Source organism: Haemaphysalis longicornis, unplaced genomic scaffold (genome assembly GCF_048455015.1).
Source record: "Haemaphysalis longicornis isolate Haplotype H1 unplaced genomic scaffold, Haemaphysalis longicornis Haplotype H1 scaffold_10, whole genome shotgun sequence".
NCBI lineage: Eukaryota > Metazoa > Arthropoda > Arachnida > Ixodida > Ixodidae > Haemaphysalis > Haemaphysalis longicornis.
The window spans coordinates 39,272,330-39,287,178 of NW_027526204.1; the positions used below are offsets into that span (position 1 = coordinate 39,272,330).

The 14,849-nt window shown below is 45.8% G+C and overlaps 1 protein-coding gene across 1 annotated transcript in view; it reads right to left on the bottom strand.

The window, feature by feature from the left end:
• LOC144159793 (ATP-binding cassette sub-family C member 2-like) overlaps positions 1-14,849 on the bottom strand; it is a 148,667-nt gene that overhangs the window by 74,636 nt on the left and 59,182 nt on the right. The window contains exons 13-16 of the mRNA XM_077691477.1: positions 10,667-10,760; positions 9,801-9,994; positions 6,903-7,079; positions 4,269-4,436 (exon numbers count right to left, since the gene is read on the bottom strand). Coding sequence (XP_077547603.1) covers positions 4,269-4,436; positions 6,903-7,079; positions 9,801-9,994; positions 10,667-10,760 — 633 coding nt within the window. The remainder of the gene's footprint in view (positions 1-4,268; positions 4,437-6,902; positions 7,080-9,800; positions 9,995-10,666; positions 10,761-14,849) is intronic.

Sequence of the window (14,849 nt, forward strand, 5' to 3'; positions counted from 1 at the left end):
ATACATACACGCATGCCCACGCGGATGCATCTGAAGGTGAACAAGTGCAGGCAAATGCGCACGTGCATGCATGCACACACACCTGCGGACACACATACATAGGTGCACGGGAGTATGTGTACGGCAAACGGTGCAAGTGTAGAAAATGGGAAGGGAAGGAAAAACACGAACACGAGATAACTTCTATACCATACTGAATGGGCAACAGCGGCTTCAAATGCATGCATTTTTCAGGGCGCGTTTAAAAGAGTTAACATTGCCGGAAAAGACGTCCAAAGATGCACGAAAGTCATCATTGTACACACGTTGCACACGGCACACTGGAGACAGGTGCCATAGGGAGCTTAAGAGGGTTCAACGCTGGTCGACCAGTCTCGACATGTCGTAGACGCTCGAGTCACGGCCCGGGAGTGAAAAAGAAGGTCCCCTTTACCCCGAGTAGTCCGAGTGGTGCTGGCTACCACCTCCAAGCGCAGGAAACAAAAACACCTGAACATAAATACCCCAGAAAGTGGAGGCTAAAGTAGCCCCGCCGGTAGCGCAGTGGTTATCGCACCAGACCGGTATTCTGGAGGTCGTGGGTTCGGATCCCACCTGGCGGGCATTTTTTTCTCCACTTTCTTATTTTCCAAATTCTTTATCTTGAGCTACTGCATCCTCCCCTTTGCTTTCCGAGGTCTTCTTGACTGTCAGTTCTTATTTCTGTGTTATTTTCAACGAGCCCCTCATTTCCTATATATATATATATATATATGTATATATATATATATATATATATATATATATATATATATATATATATATATATATAGCGAATCAGGAAGGGAAATGAGGGGCTCGTTGAATAAAGACAGAAATAATGGTACGCACTGAGCTGTCAAGAAACGCCCACGGAAACCGAATGATATTTCTTGGGTATTTATCTCAAGGTGAATATTTACTGTGCTTGGAGGGTGGTAACCAGCACCACTCCGAATACTCGGGGTAAAAGGGACCTTCTTTTTAACACCCTGACCGTCACTCGAGTGTCTACGCAATGTCGGGAGCGGTCGACGAGCGTTGAATCCTCTTAACCTATCTATCGCACCAAGACTGCCAGAACAGAGACCATCGCTATGCATATAGCGAATCTGAATGGGAAATTAGGGGCTCGTTGAATGAAGACAGAAATATCGGTAGGCACTCAAGATACCCAAGGGAAGCAAAGAGGAAAATGTGGTAAGTCATTTTATACTTCTTGAAACACATTTTTTGGAAAGGAAGAGGAGAAAAATGCCCGCCGTGTACGATCCGAACCCACGTATGTATGTATGTATGTATGTATGTATGTGTGTATGTATGTATGTATGTATGTATGTATGTATGTATGTATGCATGTTTGCATGTATGCAAGTATGCATGTATGCATGCATGTATGTATGATTTGCAACTCCTCCCCCGAGTAACTTAAGGCAACGTCATCAGCAAATCCATTCAACTGTGAATATGGACCATTCAACAATGAACCATATTCACACGATTAATGAGGTGAGAGAGAAGTGCGTGGAGTATATGAAGCACTATATATAGCTTTCATAGACTATGAGAAAGTATTTGACTCGGTCGAAACCTCAGCAGTCATTCAGGCAATACGATCCAGGGTGTGGACGAACATTATGTAAGAATACTAGAGGATATTTACAGTGGGTCCACAGCTACCATCATTCTCTGTAAGCAGAGCAATAAATTCCTGTAAGGAAGGGCGTCAGGCAAGGACACATGATCTCTCCGATGTTATTCACAGCATGTTTACAAGAAGTATTCAGAACATTGGATTGGGAAGAGGTGGCAGTAAGCTTTAATGGAGAATACCTCAGTAACCTCACATTAGCGGATGACGTTGCCTTGTTAAGTAACTCGGAGAAGAATTGCAAAGCGTGTTTACTGCACTGGACAAACCGAGTAGAACCGTGGGCCTGAAAATTAATATGCAGAAAACTAAAGTAAAGATCAATAACCTCGGGACAGCACAGTGATTTGAGGTGGGCGGTGAGGCAGTAGAAGGGGTAAGCCAATATATCTACTAATTAGGCCTAGTTGTGACCCCGGATCCCAACCAAGAGGAAGATATAATTAGAAGGATCAGAATGGGGGGAGTGCATTCGGCAGGCATTCTCGGACAATGAATGGCGGCCTACCATTGTCCTCCCTGAAGAAGAAAGTGTATGACAGCTGCATCTTAGCGCTACTCTCATACGGGGCAGAAACTTGAAGGCTCACTAAGAGGGTTCAAGTTAAATTGAGGACGGCTGAGCGTGCAATGGAACGGAAGATGATAGGTGTAACATTAAGGCACAGGAAGAGAGAGGAGTGGGTCAGGGAACAAACTCGTGTTAAGGACATGTTAGTAGAAATTAAGAGGAAGAAATGGGCGTGGCAGGGCATGTAATGTGAAGTCAAGATTATCGTTGGTCATTAAGCGTAACAGAGTGCATGACTGGAAAAGGCAGGCGTGGCTTGGGGCGGCAGAAAGTTAGATGGGCAGATGAGATCAAGAAGTTTGCGGAAATAAATTGGTAGCAGTTATCGCAATATTATGGTATTTGGAGATTAATGTGAGAGGCCTTTGCACTGCAGTGGGCGTAGAGAGGCTGGTGATGAATATGATGTATGTATGTATGTATGTATGTATGTATGTATGTATGTATGTATGTATGTATGTATGTATGTATGTATGTATGTATGTATGTATGTATGTATGTATGTACAGGTGCCACCGAAGTTAAAGGGAGAATGAGAGCGGTGGTTGGAGTGAGCAAAACTGCATACCAGCGCGATCTATGAATAGATGCCCCGCATATAGCGAGAGTGCGTGGGCACATCCAGCTGGACAATTTAGATGTAATGACGCTTGTCTTATCGCTGGCTCAAGCGAAGCCGCGCTGCTGCTATCCCTCCTCGACAGGGGCCCTTCCAATGTTTACGAGTAAAGCTGGGATACCCTTCTTTTTCAACATAGTTTACTCAAATTTGTGTAATAAGGCCGATATGTTTTTGAACAGCTGACCTCAGGTAGGCTCACCTCCTCCATTCTCTTGTGCGCCCGTTATAACCACATGGCATCAATGAAGCCAATGCACGCATAGACTGTTTGTTTGTATTCATTTGTCATGTCTTTTCTTGAGCCAATCATGGTTATGGCCGCAGCTGCTGAATGATTCACGAGAGCCTAAATTTCATGGCACAACAAACTTGCGCAAAGATAATCTCAACCACGCTAGAGACGTCGACAAACTGATGGCTTTGCTAACAAAACGGAACCCCTACCCTAACTGCGAAGAGATTCGTGCATAAAGCAATGGAAGCGCCTCTGGCGAGCAGGGATGTCAGCGGCGCGGCTTCACTTTAGACGGCGATAAGGCCAGCGTCAGAGTATCGAGATGGGCCAACCGGATGTGCCCGCGCATTCTTGCTATCTGCGGCGCATCGATTAATAAATCGCGGTGGCATCCAGTCTTGCCCGCACCAGCCACCGCTCTCTTGCTCCCTGTAACTTTTGGAAGCACACACACACACACACACACACACACACACACACACATATATATATATATATATATATATATATATATATATATATATATATATATATATATATATATATATATATAGATATATAACACAGAAATAAGGGTTGGCAGTCGAGAAAACCTCGGAAAGCAAAGGGGAGGATGTGGTAGATCATTGAAACAGATTAAGAATTTGGAAAGAAAGAAAGAAAGTGAAGAAAAAGTGCCCGCCAGGTGGGATCCGAACCCACGACCTCCAGACCTCCAACCCACGACCTTCTGGAGGTCGTGGGTTCGGATCTCACCTGGCGGGCATTTTTTCTTCACTTTCTTTCTTTCTTTCCAAATTCTTAATCTGTTTCAATGATCTACCACATCCTCCCCTTTGCTTTCCGAGGTTTTCTCGACTGCCAACCCTTATTTCTGTGGTATTTTCAACGAGCCCCTCATTTCCTATATATATATATATATATATATGTATATATATATATATATATATATATATATATATATATATATATATATATATATATATATATATATGTATGTATGTATGCGCATTAAGAACGTCTTACGTTTGTATTTATAACCGCATTCCATAATGTTGTTCTTTCGCTGGATAATTAGTAATTTATAGAAATGAAATATAGTCAACTGCAACAACAAAGTTGCAGTTTTGAGGACACTCTTTAAAATATAGATTTGGGTGCAGTTACTGACCTTGTTTTTCAGCAGCCCGTTGTTCCCTATGAGCCGTCTGTAGATTCTGGAGCCAACCGTGGGGTCTAGGGCACTTAGAGGGTCATCGAGGACGTATATACTGCATTCGTGGTACGCTGCCCTTGCGAGGGAGACGCGCTGCTTCTGACCTCCGCTCAAGTTGTGGCCCTGCGGCACGAGGAAATGTTTCACCCCGAAAGACAGTTCCGTTGTGCTCTTCAATTTTATACAGGAAAACCTTGAGTTTTAGTTGTACCATCTATCGCTCAAAGCAAGCTGCTCAGAATTCATAGTACCTGAAGTTCTTGGCTTGTGTTTCCTTCCTTTCCTCATTACGCAACCATTTCTGACTGACAAGCTGCTCTTATACACATAAATTATCTATCGTTATACGCCACGCATCAAATGAAGGTAAAAGTGGAGTCTCCAGCATGCAAACATCCATCCACCATTTTCTTGATTTGACACCATTAGCAGTAGTCAGTGATTGAGGCGAATAAGTTGACTTCAAGGCCCATCGGCGAATATTTTGAACGATAACCACAGTACCTGGCCCAGGTAGCTCGGGAATCCTGCGGTTGATGCCGTGTACCTATAGCTCTGTTTGAATACACGCCTTTCACACACTCTCCTTCATCAGTGACGTTGATGCAAGCACGACGTCGCCATCACACAAGTGAATTCTCAGATAAGCTCCTTCTACCTGTTTTTTATTTCAATTGGTCTGAGCTCTCTCACTCAAAGTGCTCTTTCACCATTGCTGGACCATCTCATTGCTTGTCAAGTGTCAGGCGTACCATCTATCGAGACCGTATCGTATTGCTGCAATTTCTTGTCCAGTTTATGGTTTGAGTAACTTTGCGCTAAGAAGTAAAGCACCGACTGGTCACCCGGAAGGCACAGGAGCTCAGCCCATGATTTTGGCCGTAGTAGATGTCTTTCACTCCCACTACTCTCTATCGCCGTCATGCTTGCTGCCATTCTAATAGACCGGAGTCGTAGCGAGAAGAGCATTTTCGCATTGTTGCGGTTTTTGTTCCTCGCATTATGCCTCATACCCTCGCGGGCGATTGGCCAGGAACCGAGCACGCGTATTCACGCACGTGGTCAGGCGGACAAAAAAATTATTTTTAGAAAGTGCCCGCTACCAGTTCCGAATCCGGGTGAGCAGATGCTCCAGCAGCTTTTTAGCCAGTGATAGTAAAATATTTTCATAAGTTGGTTTTTGGGCCTTCGTTTCGCAATATCTGGGCAGGTAGCCCGAGAACTAAGTAGGGTGAAATATTCATAAATGTACATTCGCAAGGTTCGTAGGCTGGCATCACCATGCGCTTACGCTATGGCCTACTACCGAATGGTACCAGTTTTGGTGTACGCCGGATGCGCTCACTGAGGACTAATGAAGAGCAGCGGGATTCTGATAGGGAATTTGGGTGTGTGCTGCGTCGAATACCTCTGTTCTCGTGCCAGAAACTTTTCCGTGGGCCTGATAATTGTCGTAGTGGCTTTAGGCATTTCTGTGGTCATCATAACATTATCTTTTCCCGCGCATCTTTCGCTGCAATTTCTCAGCTTCTCCGAAGTTGCTGCCTTGTAATCTCATCTGAGATATCTCAGGTTCAGTTGCAGAGTTTCACGTTTGTTGCAGAATGCCCTTATAACCGTTAATATAGCGTCCGCCTAGTCAGATGTTGCAGAAAGTAACGAAAAACGTCAGCTTACCAAGATACAACCGCAACAAAAGCATGCTCTACGTTTTGAAAATGATTATCCGTGTTTTCGTATAGAATACCAAATCAAGGCATTTGGAGAAACACTTTCGGATAATAATAACATTAATAATAATGTGACACTATCAAGAAGTGCAACCTCGAAAGAAAGGAACATTGGCGTGCTTGCTCCGGGCACATAATGGCCACAGCTGATCACATAAGTGAAATTGACCAAACCAGTTATTAAACACCCTGTATACACGCCGTGGTGGCTGAGTGGCTAAGGTGTTGTACGTCTCTGCCCAAGAACGCGGATTCGATGCCGGGCGTGGTTGCTGCTTCTCTGATGGAGGCGAAAAGCGACAGAGCTGGTGTGCAGAGATGTCCGCGCACGTTAAAGATCACCAGGCGGTCGAAATTATTCCGCAGCTCCTCATTAGGGCATGAGTTATAGCCGCTTTTTAGCTCCGGTGCATCAACTCCCCAATCTATTTGAAAAATATACGTCCTAAGCCAGCAACCGGAGGAATTTTGAGAGAGTGGTAGATCTTTTTTATAGGCCTTCACTGAGGCATCGGCTGCCTCTCGGCCAATATTATCAGTGTTGCGGGGCAAATCAGTGTGGCACAAAGTAGCAAGTTTTATAATATTATCAGGACATTTGGGGGTATAATTTTCGTGGTATACATTTTAGGCGAAAATGAAGAATTGAAGATGTAACGGGCCTCTTGCATCCGTTACTGCTCCTGCCTGGCAGTACATGACAGTCTCAACACCATGCAGAATAATAGTTTCTCCGAGACGTTAAAACCTGTGTGACCGACGAATAACATTGTTTAGGAAAATTATTTCCCAGTTACCCATTAAGACATCTCGGTAGTGCCCTTTCTGCGTTGTTAGGGGAAAATAAAAACTCGCTCACCCTCTCTCCAATCTCCGTCATGTCCCCGGCGGGCAACGTGGCGATGTCTTTGATCAGGTCGCAAGCATCAAGGACTTGTCGGTAAAGTCCGGGGTCGTATTCCTTACCAAAAAGAATGTTGTCACGCAGAGTGGTGTTGAACACTGCCGCTACTTGTGGCACGTAACCAATAGTACCCTGGAAGTGCCGCAAATTTATCATAATGTGTGGTCCTAAGTATATACATTGCAACCATATATTTCAAGCATAAGGAAGACAAAACAATAAAAAAAGGCCGTGATATGGTCTTTCTTCAACTGATAATAACGGCAAAAGCAGGTTCGAGCGAACAGAAATGACCTTAACTCTGTACCAGCTGTGCTCAGGCTGACACTGCATCAACTGGGAAAAGCGGAACCCTCCACGTGTAAACCTTGGCCCTAACGGCAGTATGGTTATTCATCCTTACAAGCCAACGGCCTAACAAAAAGCCTGAATTGAGGCCAACAGTTTATTACTGATGATTGTATTCAAAGAAGTTACCTATGTCCAAATAAGATGGCAATATCACAAAGAGCTAAAAAGATCAGAAAATATAAGCGGTGGAGGTAGCCAACTTTGTTGCCGCATCTGGGCGGCTCCAGGTTTGAACATAGTCACGTCATAATTGTGCAGCAATCGAAATGCGCCAATATGCAGCCCATCGAAAAATTGTATTTGCAAATTGTTTTTTAGTCTGGCCGAAGTTTTACAGACCCGCGTCTTCCCAATTTTGTGAATGAAAAATCTCTCAAGTCGAGCGTTATGCAGCATTAGGTTAAGCGTAAAAGCGTAAATTTAACCTACGACTACCTGGTTCGCAACATAACAGTATGCGGTCTACACAGCAGGCTGTCACCAACACGATATAACAACGCTGTGATTGCTACCGACACATGAAATATATTGCTGGATAGAAAAGCGTCATGCTGCCTATCAGGTTTCGTTCAATTCTGGACATTTTTTTATTATCATTTTTCCCATAGTACTACATACTAAGACAAAAAATGACGCTTACACAGCGCTGTTTGCTCATTGCGATGCATATGCTGGCACCACTTAGTGATCCTACTTGCTAAAACTGGTATTATCCGAAGCTGAGCTAGAACCCCACAACTTACCATTCCTTTATAGTTTCTGTCTTCGAACTCTTGTACCTTCGGCTTCCAAACGTAGGGTGGACGTCACTACCCCTAGTCCAAAAGGTCAAGCACCTTCCATCTTCAGCGGTGTCCTGTTTGTGTACGTTCTCTTTTCCAGTGTATTGTTCAATTGATTGGTTGCTTTTCGATGGTTACCAATAAATTTTTATCAAGTCTTTGACACCGTAATCATGTCATAACCGTTCGGGTTGAGAGTCAGTTTGTTATGATCACGATCGTTACGATAGAAATTCAGGACAGAAAAGCCGCCTTCGAGTACTCTGGACAACGTTGTCTCCGCCGGTTCGCGGTGGCGTAGCACAAACATTCACATTGTATCTGCTGGTGAATAAACAATGCACGCTGTGGATATGAACCTTCTTGCATGCAGCCATAACGAAGGCCAATTTGTAAAGAAGGGAATGTATGCCATATAGCCGGGAGAACACGCGGCTGCAAGGTCTTGGTGGCGGCGGAAAAAGCGGTGCACAGCCAGGTCGCACGCTTCTTTTAGTCGGGGAAGGCGCTTGGGGCAGCGATTGCGGAGATCCGACGCTTCGTATGGCGTCGATCTTACGGCGACGCCATTGGGTTAGTTTGTGCAATGACAGCGAACAGCCGCAGGGTTTTGTGTCTTCGGGTGACGTTTACATGTAATATGGAGCTTTAGGTTATCAGTAAATATTTACATGTTCAATTACACGGGATAAACCTCACAGTGCAGCCAAAAGTGAGATTATAAAAAGCCTGGCTTTCTGTGCACCTGGACGAATCAGTCAATCAGGCTCTAACTACACATGCTAAGCTCCATCTTACGTGCCCGTACCACGGCAGTTTTCTTGTCTTTAATTTTTCCCAAAGCACTCCAGCTCCAATGACGCCAGTTATGGTGGTTGCATTTAATTGTGTGGTTGTTTTAGGCTTAGCAAGAAAATTAAGTTTACTTAAAAATCTGCTGTTTTCCGTATGTACTGCATGAAGCCACATGAAAGGGCGTTTAAAAACTTTCGTACCATTTTTCTGGTGCATTCAAGAATACATGCACCAGTAGCCGGCGTTGCGCCCCTGGCGGCTACCTGTAGCACAATCCACGCCTAAAACCGGTTCCTAACAACAGTTGAGCGCTTCCTTCTCTCGCACTCTTTTTGGAACGTTGTCGGATAGTTCGGACTTCACTCATAGCAACAAGAAAAGTGCCCTCCGGGTTCATTGAAAGGACTCGCATTTAAAGGTGGCCCGAAGTGGCAACGATTGACCGCGGGTTTCTATAATGGCAGTCGGAGAGCTCGCCGATTCATCTACACCCGGATTTTTGCCTTTCTGGTATGAACGTGTCAGACGTGCAAACCCAGTGCACGTCTGATGCAGCGATACACCCAGTGCACACCCAGTGCAGCGATACCAAAACTGAGAAATTCCTATTGTAAATTGACAAAACGGTAAATGCTACCAGCTGGAAGCGTAAAGAAAGAAAGCATAAATAAATGCAGGTTCAATTGGCCACAGACTGGGTAACACTTATCAGAGAAAATAACCAAGACGTAGCTTGGACGTTACTAACGATGTCGAGCATATTGGAATGTAATATGTACTACATGCTAAAAAATAAAGCTGTGTGCAATTCATTGCTCTCATAGGAATTTTGTTAAATACCTGTGATTTTGTTCTTAGACTACAGCGGGAATGATCCAGTGTAAAATGTATGGATGAGTTTAGCCTCAGCGTATGCTGAACTCACACGTATGCGGACGGTGCCGCCAGTACGATACAGGTCTCCCAAGATGGCGGCCAGTAGTGTAGACTTGCCGCTTCCCACAAACCCAACGATGGCGACGAGAGAGCCTGGAGGCACGCTCAGATTGATTCCTCTGAGAGCCGGAGAGCTGTCTTCACCACACCTTGTAAAGGTGCAGTCTTGCAGGAACACCTCACCTGAGCAACGATAGAGATCGGTTACAATGGCGGCATTGAACGGTGTTGATTTATAAGATCACTATGTATTTTAGGTAATCCAATGTCTTACTCTATAGCCATAAAACGCAGGATAAGCTGTTTAAACCGAGAGTGCAAGGACCCTCCTTATTAGCTGGTTGCAGTGTAATTGGCTTCCACTTTGACAAGAGCGTGCTCGATGTGGGGAAAAGACCGATTGCCATTTCTAAATATAAAGCCAATAATGGTGCAAAGCTATGGGCGATCCAAACTATCATTAAAAACTGCTGTCAAAAATTTTAATCTTGTAGTTATCGTCTTCAAATCACCGCGTTTGTTTATATATACGTTCGAAACTCCCGTGAGTCTACACGATTTCTGGGAAAGGTCCTCATTTCGCCCTCTTTTATTTGCCCGCCAGGAGTACTCAGGAGTGAACGCGACACGCGAACCTTACTGAGATGTGACTTTAGAAGAAAAAAACACAAAATAGTCGATTCCAGTGATTACTTTGCAAAGAATATTGAAGGCTACAGGGCTTATAACCTAACAGACACAAAAAATTTGTCGCGTGCTTTCTCACTTCTCTACAAATGTTGCCGAAACACAGTTATTGATAACTGTTCGGCTACAGCATAAGCTACGACCAAATATGCGACGAGACACACCTACCTTTTTCAGCGCAAGAATTGCCCGTTGGCCATTTCTCTTCGACAGCTTCTTCAGCTGTGCATAGAGTAATTACTCTGTTGGCTGCGATTCCCGTCTAATAGAAAAGGAGCAGACCGGAGAAGTAAAAACACGTTCAATTAGACATTGAGTATTAAGAGGCTCTGTACGCTTCGACAGCCAGTCGTTGGTTTTTCTAGGCCCACTGCTACGAGTGGGCCCCGCGTTACTCCGAAATGGCCAACCGCGTTGCAGGCACTCACGAGGATTTTACGAATAGCGACGCCGTGAGAATCAACAAAAACAAGCCTGCCTAAGCCGTGCTGGCGTTGCGGCCCGTTACAGCTTAACTTTGAGAAGTGTGAGGGGAAGTGGTGAGGAGGCAAGAAGCCGACAAGCAGGTGCGGCGCGTACGGTTCACGGTGCAGATGTTCGGGTGGGGATGAGCGATTCGTGAATTGGCTGCTTCATGTCATGACGTAGGTTCTGACGTGCCGGTGTTCTCCTAGTTGAGTAATACGGCGACAAGCTCCGCTTCTTCCTCAGTCTTCACAACTGAATTACTAAGGTTGCCGAATTTTTAAATGCAGAGTATCTCATTCACTCGCATTGTCCCTCCGGCGTCGTCGTCGTTGTCGTCGTCGCCGCCGTCGGCGTCGGCGTTGTCCACCCCTCCCCCATTCTCCTCGCCGCGCCAGCTGCGCTCTCCGCCGCTCACCCCCTATCCTCTACGATAGCGAACACTCTCTCCGAGGGGCATTTGATTGGGTCGATTGGATTGGATTCGATTGGATTGGCTTGGCCTGGCTTGGATTGGATTGGCTTGGCTTGGATTGGATTCGATTTGGATTGGATTGGATTAAAGTGGATTGTGTTGGATTATGTTGCGTCATAGCAGCGGCACGTTGCGTCATAGCCGCGGCAGACGAGCTGGGGCCGGCGCATGGGCAGAACTCTCTCTTCCGCGGTTTCCTCTCCTTCGGGCGCTCTGCGCATATAACGGGTGTGCCGTTCTCCGGCGAAGCAACATCCACGCTTGGCTCAAACACCTAGAGTCCACGCCGCTTTACAAGTACGCCAACGTCGTCATCGACTGGGACCGGATTACGCAGTCCCCTCAACGTTATGCGCGCTATAAAACGCGGTCTCTTCGCCGCTCCGCCTATGCGTCGTATCTACACCGGGGTTCCCGCGAGGGGAGGTGGGAGTTTTTTTCATTGTCCCTTTACAGCGGTGACCGTTTTCTTGAGCGGGCAATTACAACAACGACGCTTTTGTACAGAATGGGACACTTAAACGGGCCATAGAAACAATACAAGTTTGTTTTTATTCGAAAGATTTCGTGTTTTATAGTGCCCGTAGCGCTTGTCCGGCAGCAAACGATGCAGTATTCACTTAGAATTAAATCAATCTAGGTTAAAATTTTGATTGTCCCGCGTAATCGTGTGTTTTCGTGACGTCTTCCATTAAGCCATAAGGGCGGGTATAAAAACGAACTTCAAGTTTGTCATTAGGGTCTGCAGCCTCGGCTACCGTCAGTCCCCCCAGATTGCGATACCATAGTCAGACGCGGGCCGTTGTCCGCCATTGCTTTGTGTCTGACCGTATTTGGTCCTGGCTTGTTTTTGTTACGGTAGAAAGTAATCGTTTCGTGAAACATGCGTCTCGACAAACACGGTCACGTAAGACAACATCGCTTATGCCATTCGGCCAGTGTCGTGTAAGACAACTTCCAAGCGGTGGGCTGCTGCGCAGCTAAAAAAAGCAAAGTGCTCCCAGTACCAACAGCATCGCGTATCGGTACTTGTATGTTTGCGTGTATTTTCATACCTTTGATTGCTTACCCCACCATTCTCACTGTCCTAAAAGGAATATTACTTGCATTTAGGCGCAAATTGCTCCTTTCGCAAGCTTATGAGCCCTGCCTAATTTACGTTTGCTTTTACAGGCCTCAGCAATTCGCACAGCTGGACATAAGACATCATAGGTTCTGTTTCGGGAAATGAGCTAGTGGGTCGCACGGCCAATCTCTTCTTTTCAAATTTATATGGCTCATTTGAGGGAAGTGTGCGTTCAAAAGAGTTTTGGTAAGATTCTATCGAGGCAATGTATCTAATGAGTCAAACTTGTGTTTTGCCTGCATGGCTCGATTAAGGTTTTTGCCTTCCCAGGCGCCTTAGTGTGGCCTGAACAAGTGAATAACTCGGTACGTTGTTTAGATGTTTCAGAATTGTCAGCTGTCTAAGATGTTAGTTTAGTACTGATTCAACTTCCTAACAAAACAGTTACTGCCATGGGCTCGCTTAACCAAAATGACCATGTTCAACATCGTCTACACAGGTGTTTGTGGCCCGGGGTGTCTTGTGCTTTTTATGTTGTTTTTTCCCGCTGTTTGGCCCTTAGGTTCGCAGAGTCGGCATCTGCAGGCAATTCTTTGCACGCCTGCGGTATCAGCGATAATAAAGTTTGCCATTTTATGGTCATATGTTTCATTAACTGGAGTGGCTTCGACATGTAGCTGTAGCTGAATACAGGTGTTGGGGTTAGCTCTCATTCACACAGCCGTCGCCTTCTCCGTCAGAGCACTGCCACGCCAAGAAACCGCGACGGAGACGTAAACGTATTATCGTTCGTACTAGAGCTCTCCGTCAGTGTGCAGGTCGTCTGCCTAGTGATCAGTTTAGCCTTGAAATGAGCGTGCTTAATCTGAAAAGTAAACAAAAAGGCTTATATTTTTACGTGTGCTCACTTTTCGCTAAATTTAACCGTAAAAATTTGTTTTCTGATTGGCTGGTTTGGCACGGGGCGTGGCCCCGTCGTATTGATGGAACGAAAACGAAGAGCTCGGCTTCCCGTCACCATCGCACCGTTTTCGGCAAGACATTCCCCGAGAAACCGTCGCCCATGACGGAAAACAGTGACGTGACGGGGACGTGACGGTGTCAAAAATGGCTGCGTGAATGAGGGCTCACATTGTCGCCGTCGCGTACGCAGGGGGAGTGCACGTGCCCAGCTCGGAAACGCAGCGACACCAACGACGCGCATGGGGAACTCCCCTTACCCCGATAAAGCTTAGCATTGTCCGTCATGCCGAACCCAGCGGTCGTCCACCCGTTCCGCGTAAGGCGCTAAGCTTTGAGGTGGTTTCACCCCTAACCGGTCACTCACTGCTGGCGGCAGCGCCCAAGCGCGGAGTGGCGACCACTAATAACGTTCTGGCGAATCTGAGTTCGCCAGAACGTTATTAGTGGTCGCCAGAACCTGAGTTCGCCAGAACCTGAGCTGCACTAAAAATGTTCAAATTTCGACCTTCTGAATGCTTGAGCCAGCGACGAAAAAACCAGTAAAGTCGAGAGAGGAGCCGCTGCGGGAAAGCCTAATGGTCAGTGCGCCGCACCGGTTATGCGGAGATGTGGGTTCGACTCCCGCTTCCGGAAAAAACGGCGGATTTTTTCTCGACTTATATTTTCGTTTCTTTATCACTGTATCAAAGAAACATGACAAACACAAGTCATTCGGCCCTATTAAATATTTCGGAAAAAAAAAACCCGAATAGCACTGGCAATGGCGACTGCAATCTTGATATATATATATATATATTTGTGTGTGTGTGTGTGTGTGTAGCGAATCAGAATGGGAAATTAGGGGCTCGTTGTGATAGGTAATAAAAACAGATAAAGAATTTGCAAAGACAAAAAGAAAGTGGTAAAAAATGCCCGCTGGTTAGTATCCGAACCCACGACCTCCAGAATACGCGTCTAGTGCGATGAACACTACGCTACCGGCGGGGCTATTTTCTCCAGCACTTCCTGGAGTATTTATGTTAATCTATTTTTTGTTTCCTGCGCTTGTGGGTGGTAGCCAGCGCCACTCGGACTACTCGGGGTGAAGGGGACCAGGGGACCTGCTTTTTAACCCCCGGTCCGTAACTCGAGTGTCTACGACATGTCGAGAGCAGTTGACCAGCTTTCCTCTCCCCCCCCCCCCCTTTGCTTTCCTCCGAGGTTTTCTTGACTGAAAGTATAAGTAAGAGTCCGATACACAGCAAGAACAATAACAAAGATCACGTAGCGGCAATGGGACTTGCCTTCATCAGGGTAAAGTTACATGATTTTACTGGACTCTGATGAAGGCAAGTCCCATTGCCGCTACGTGAATTTAACCTTCTTTGTTATTGTTCTTTCTG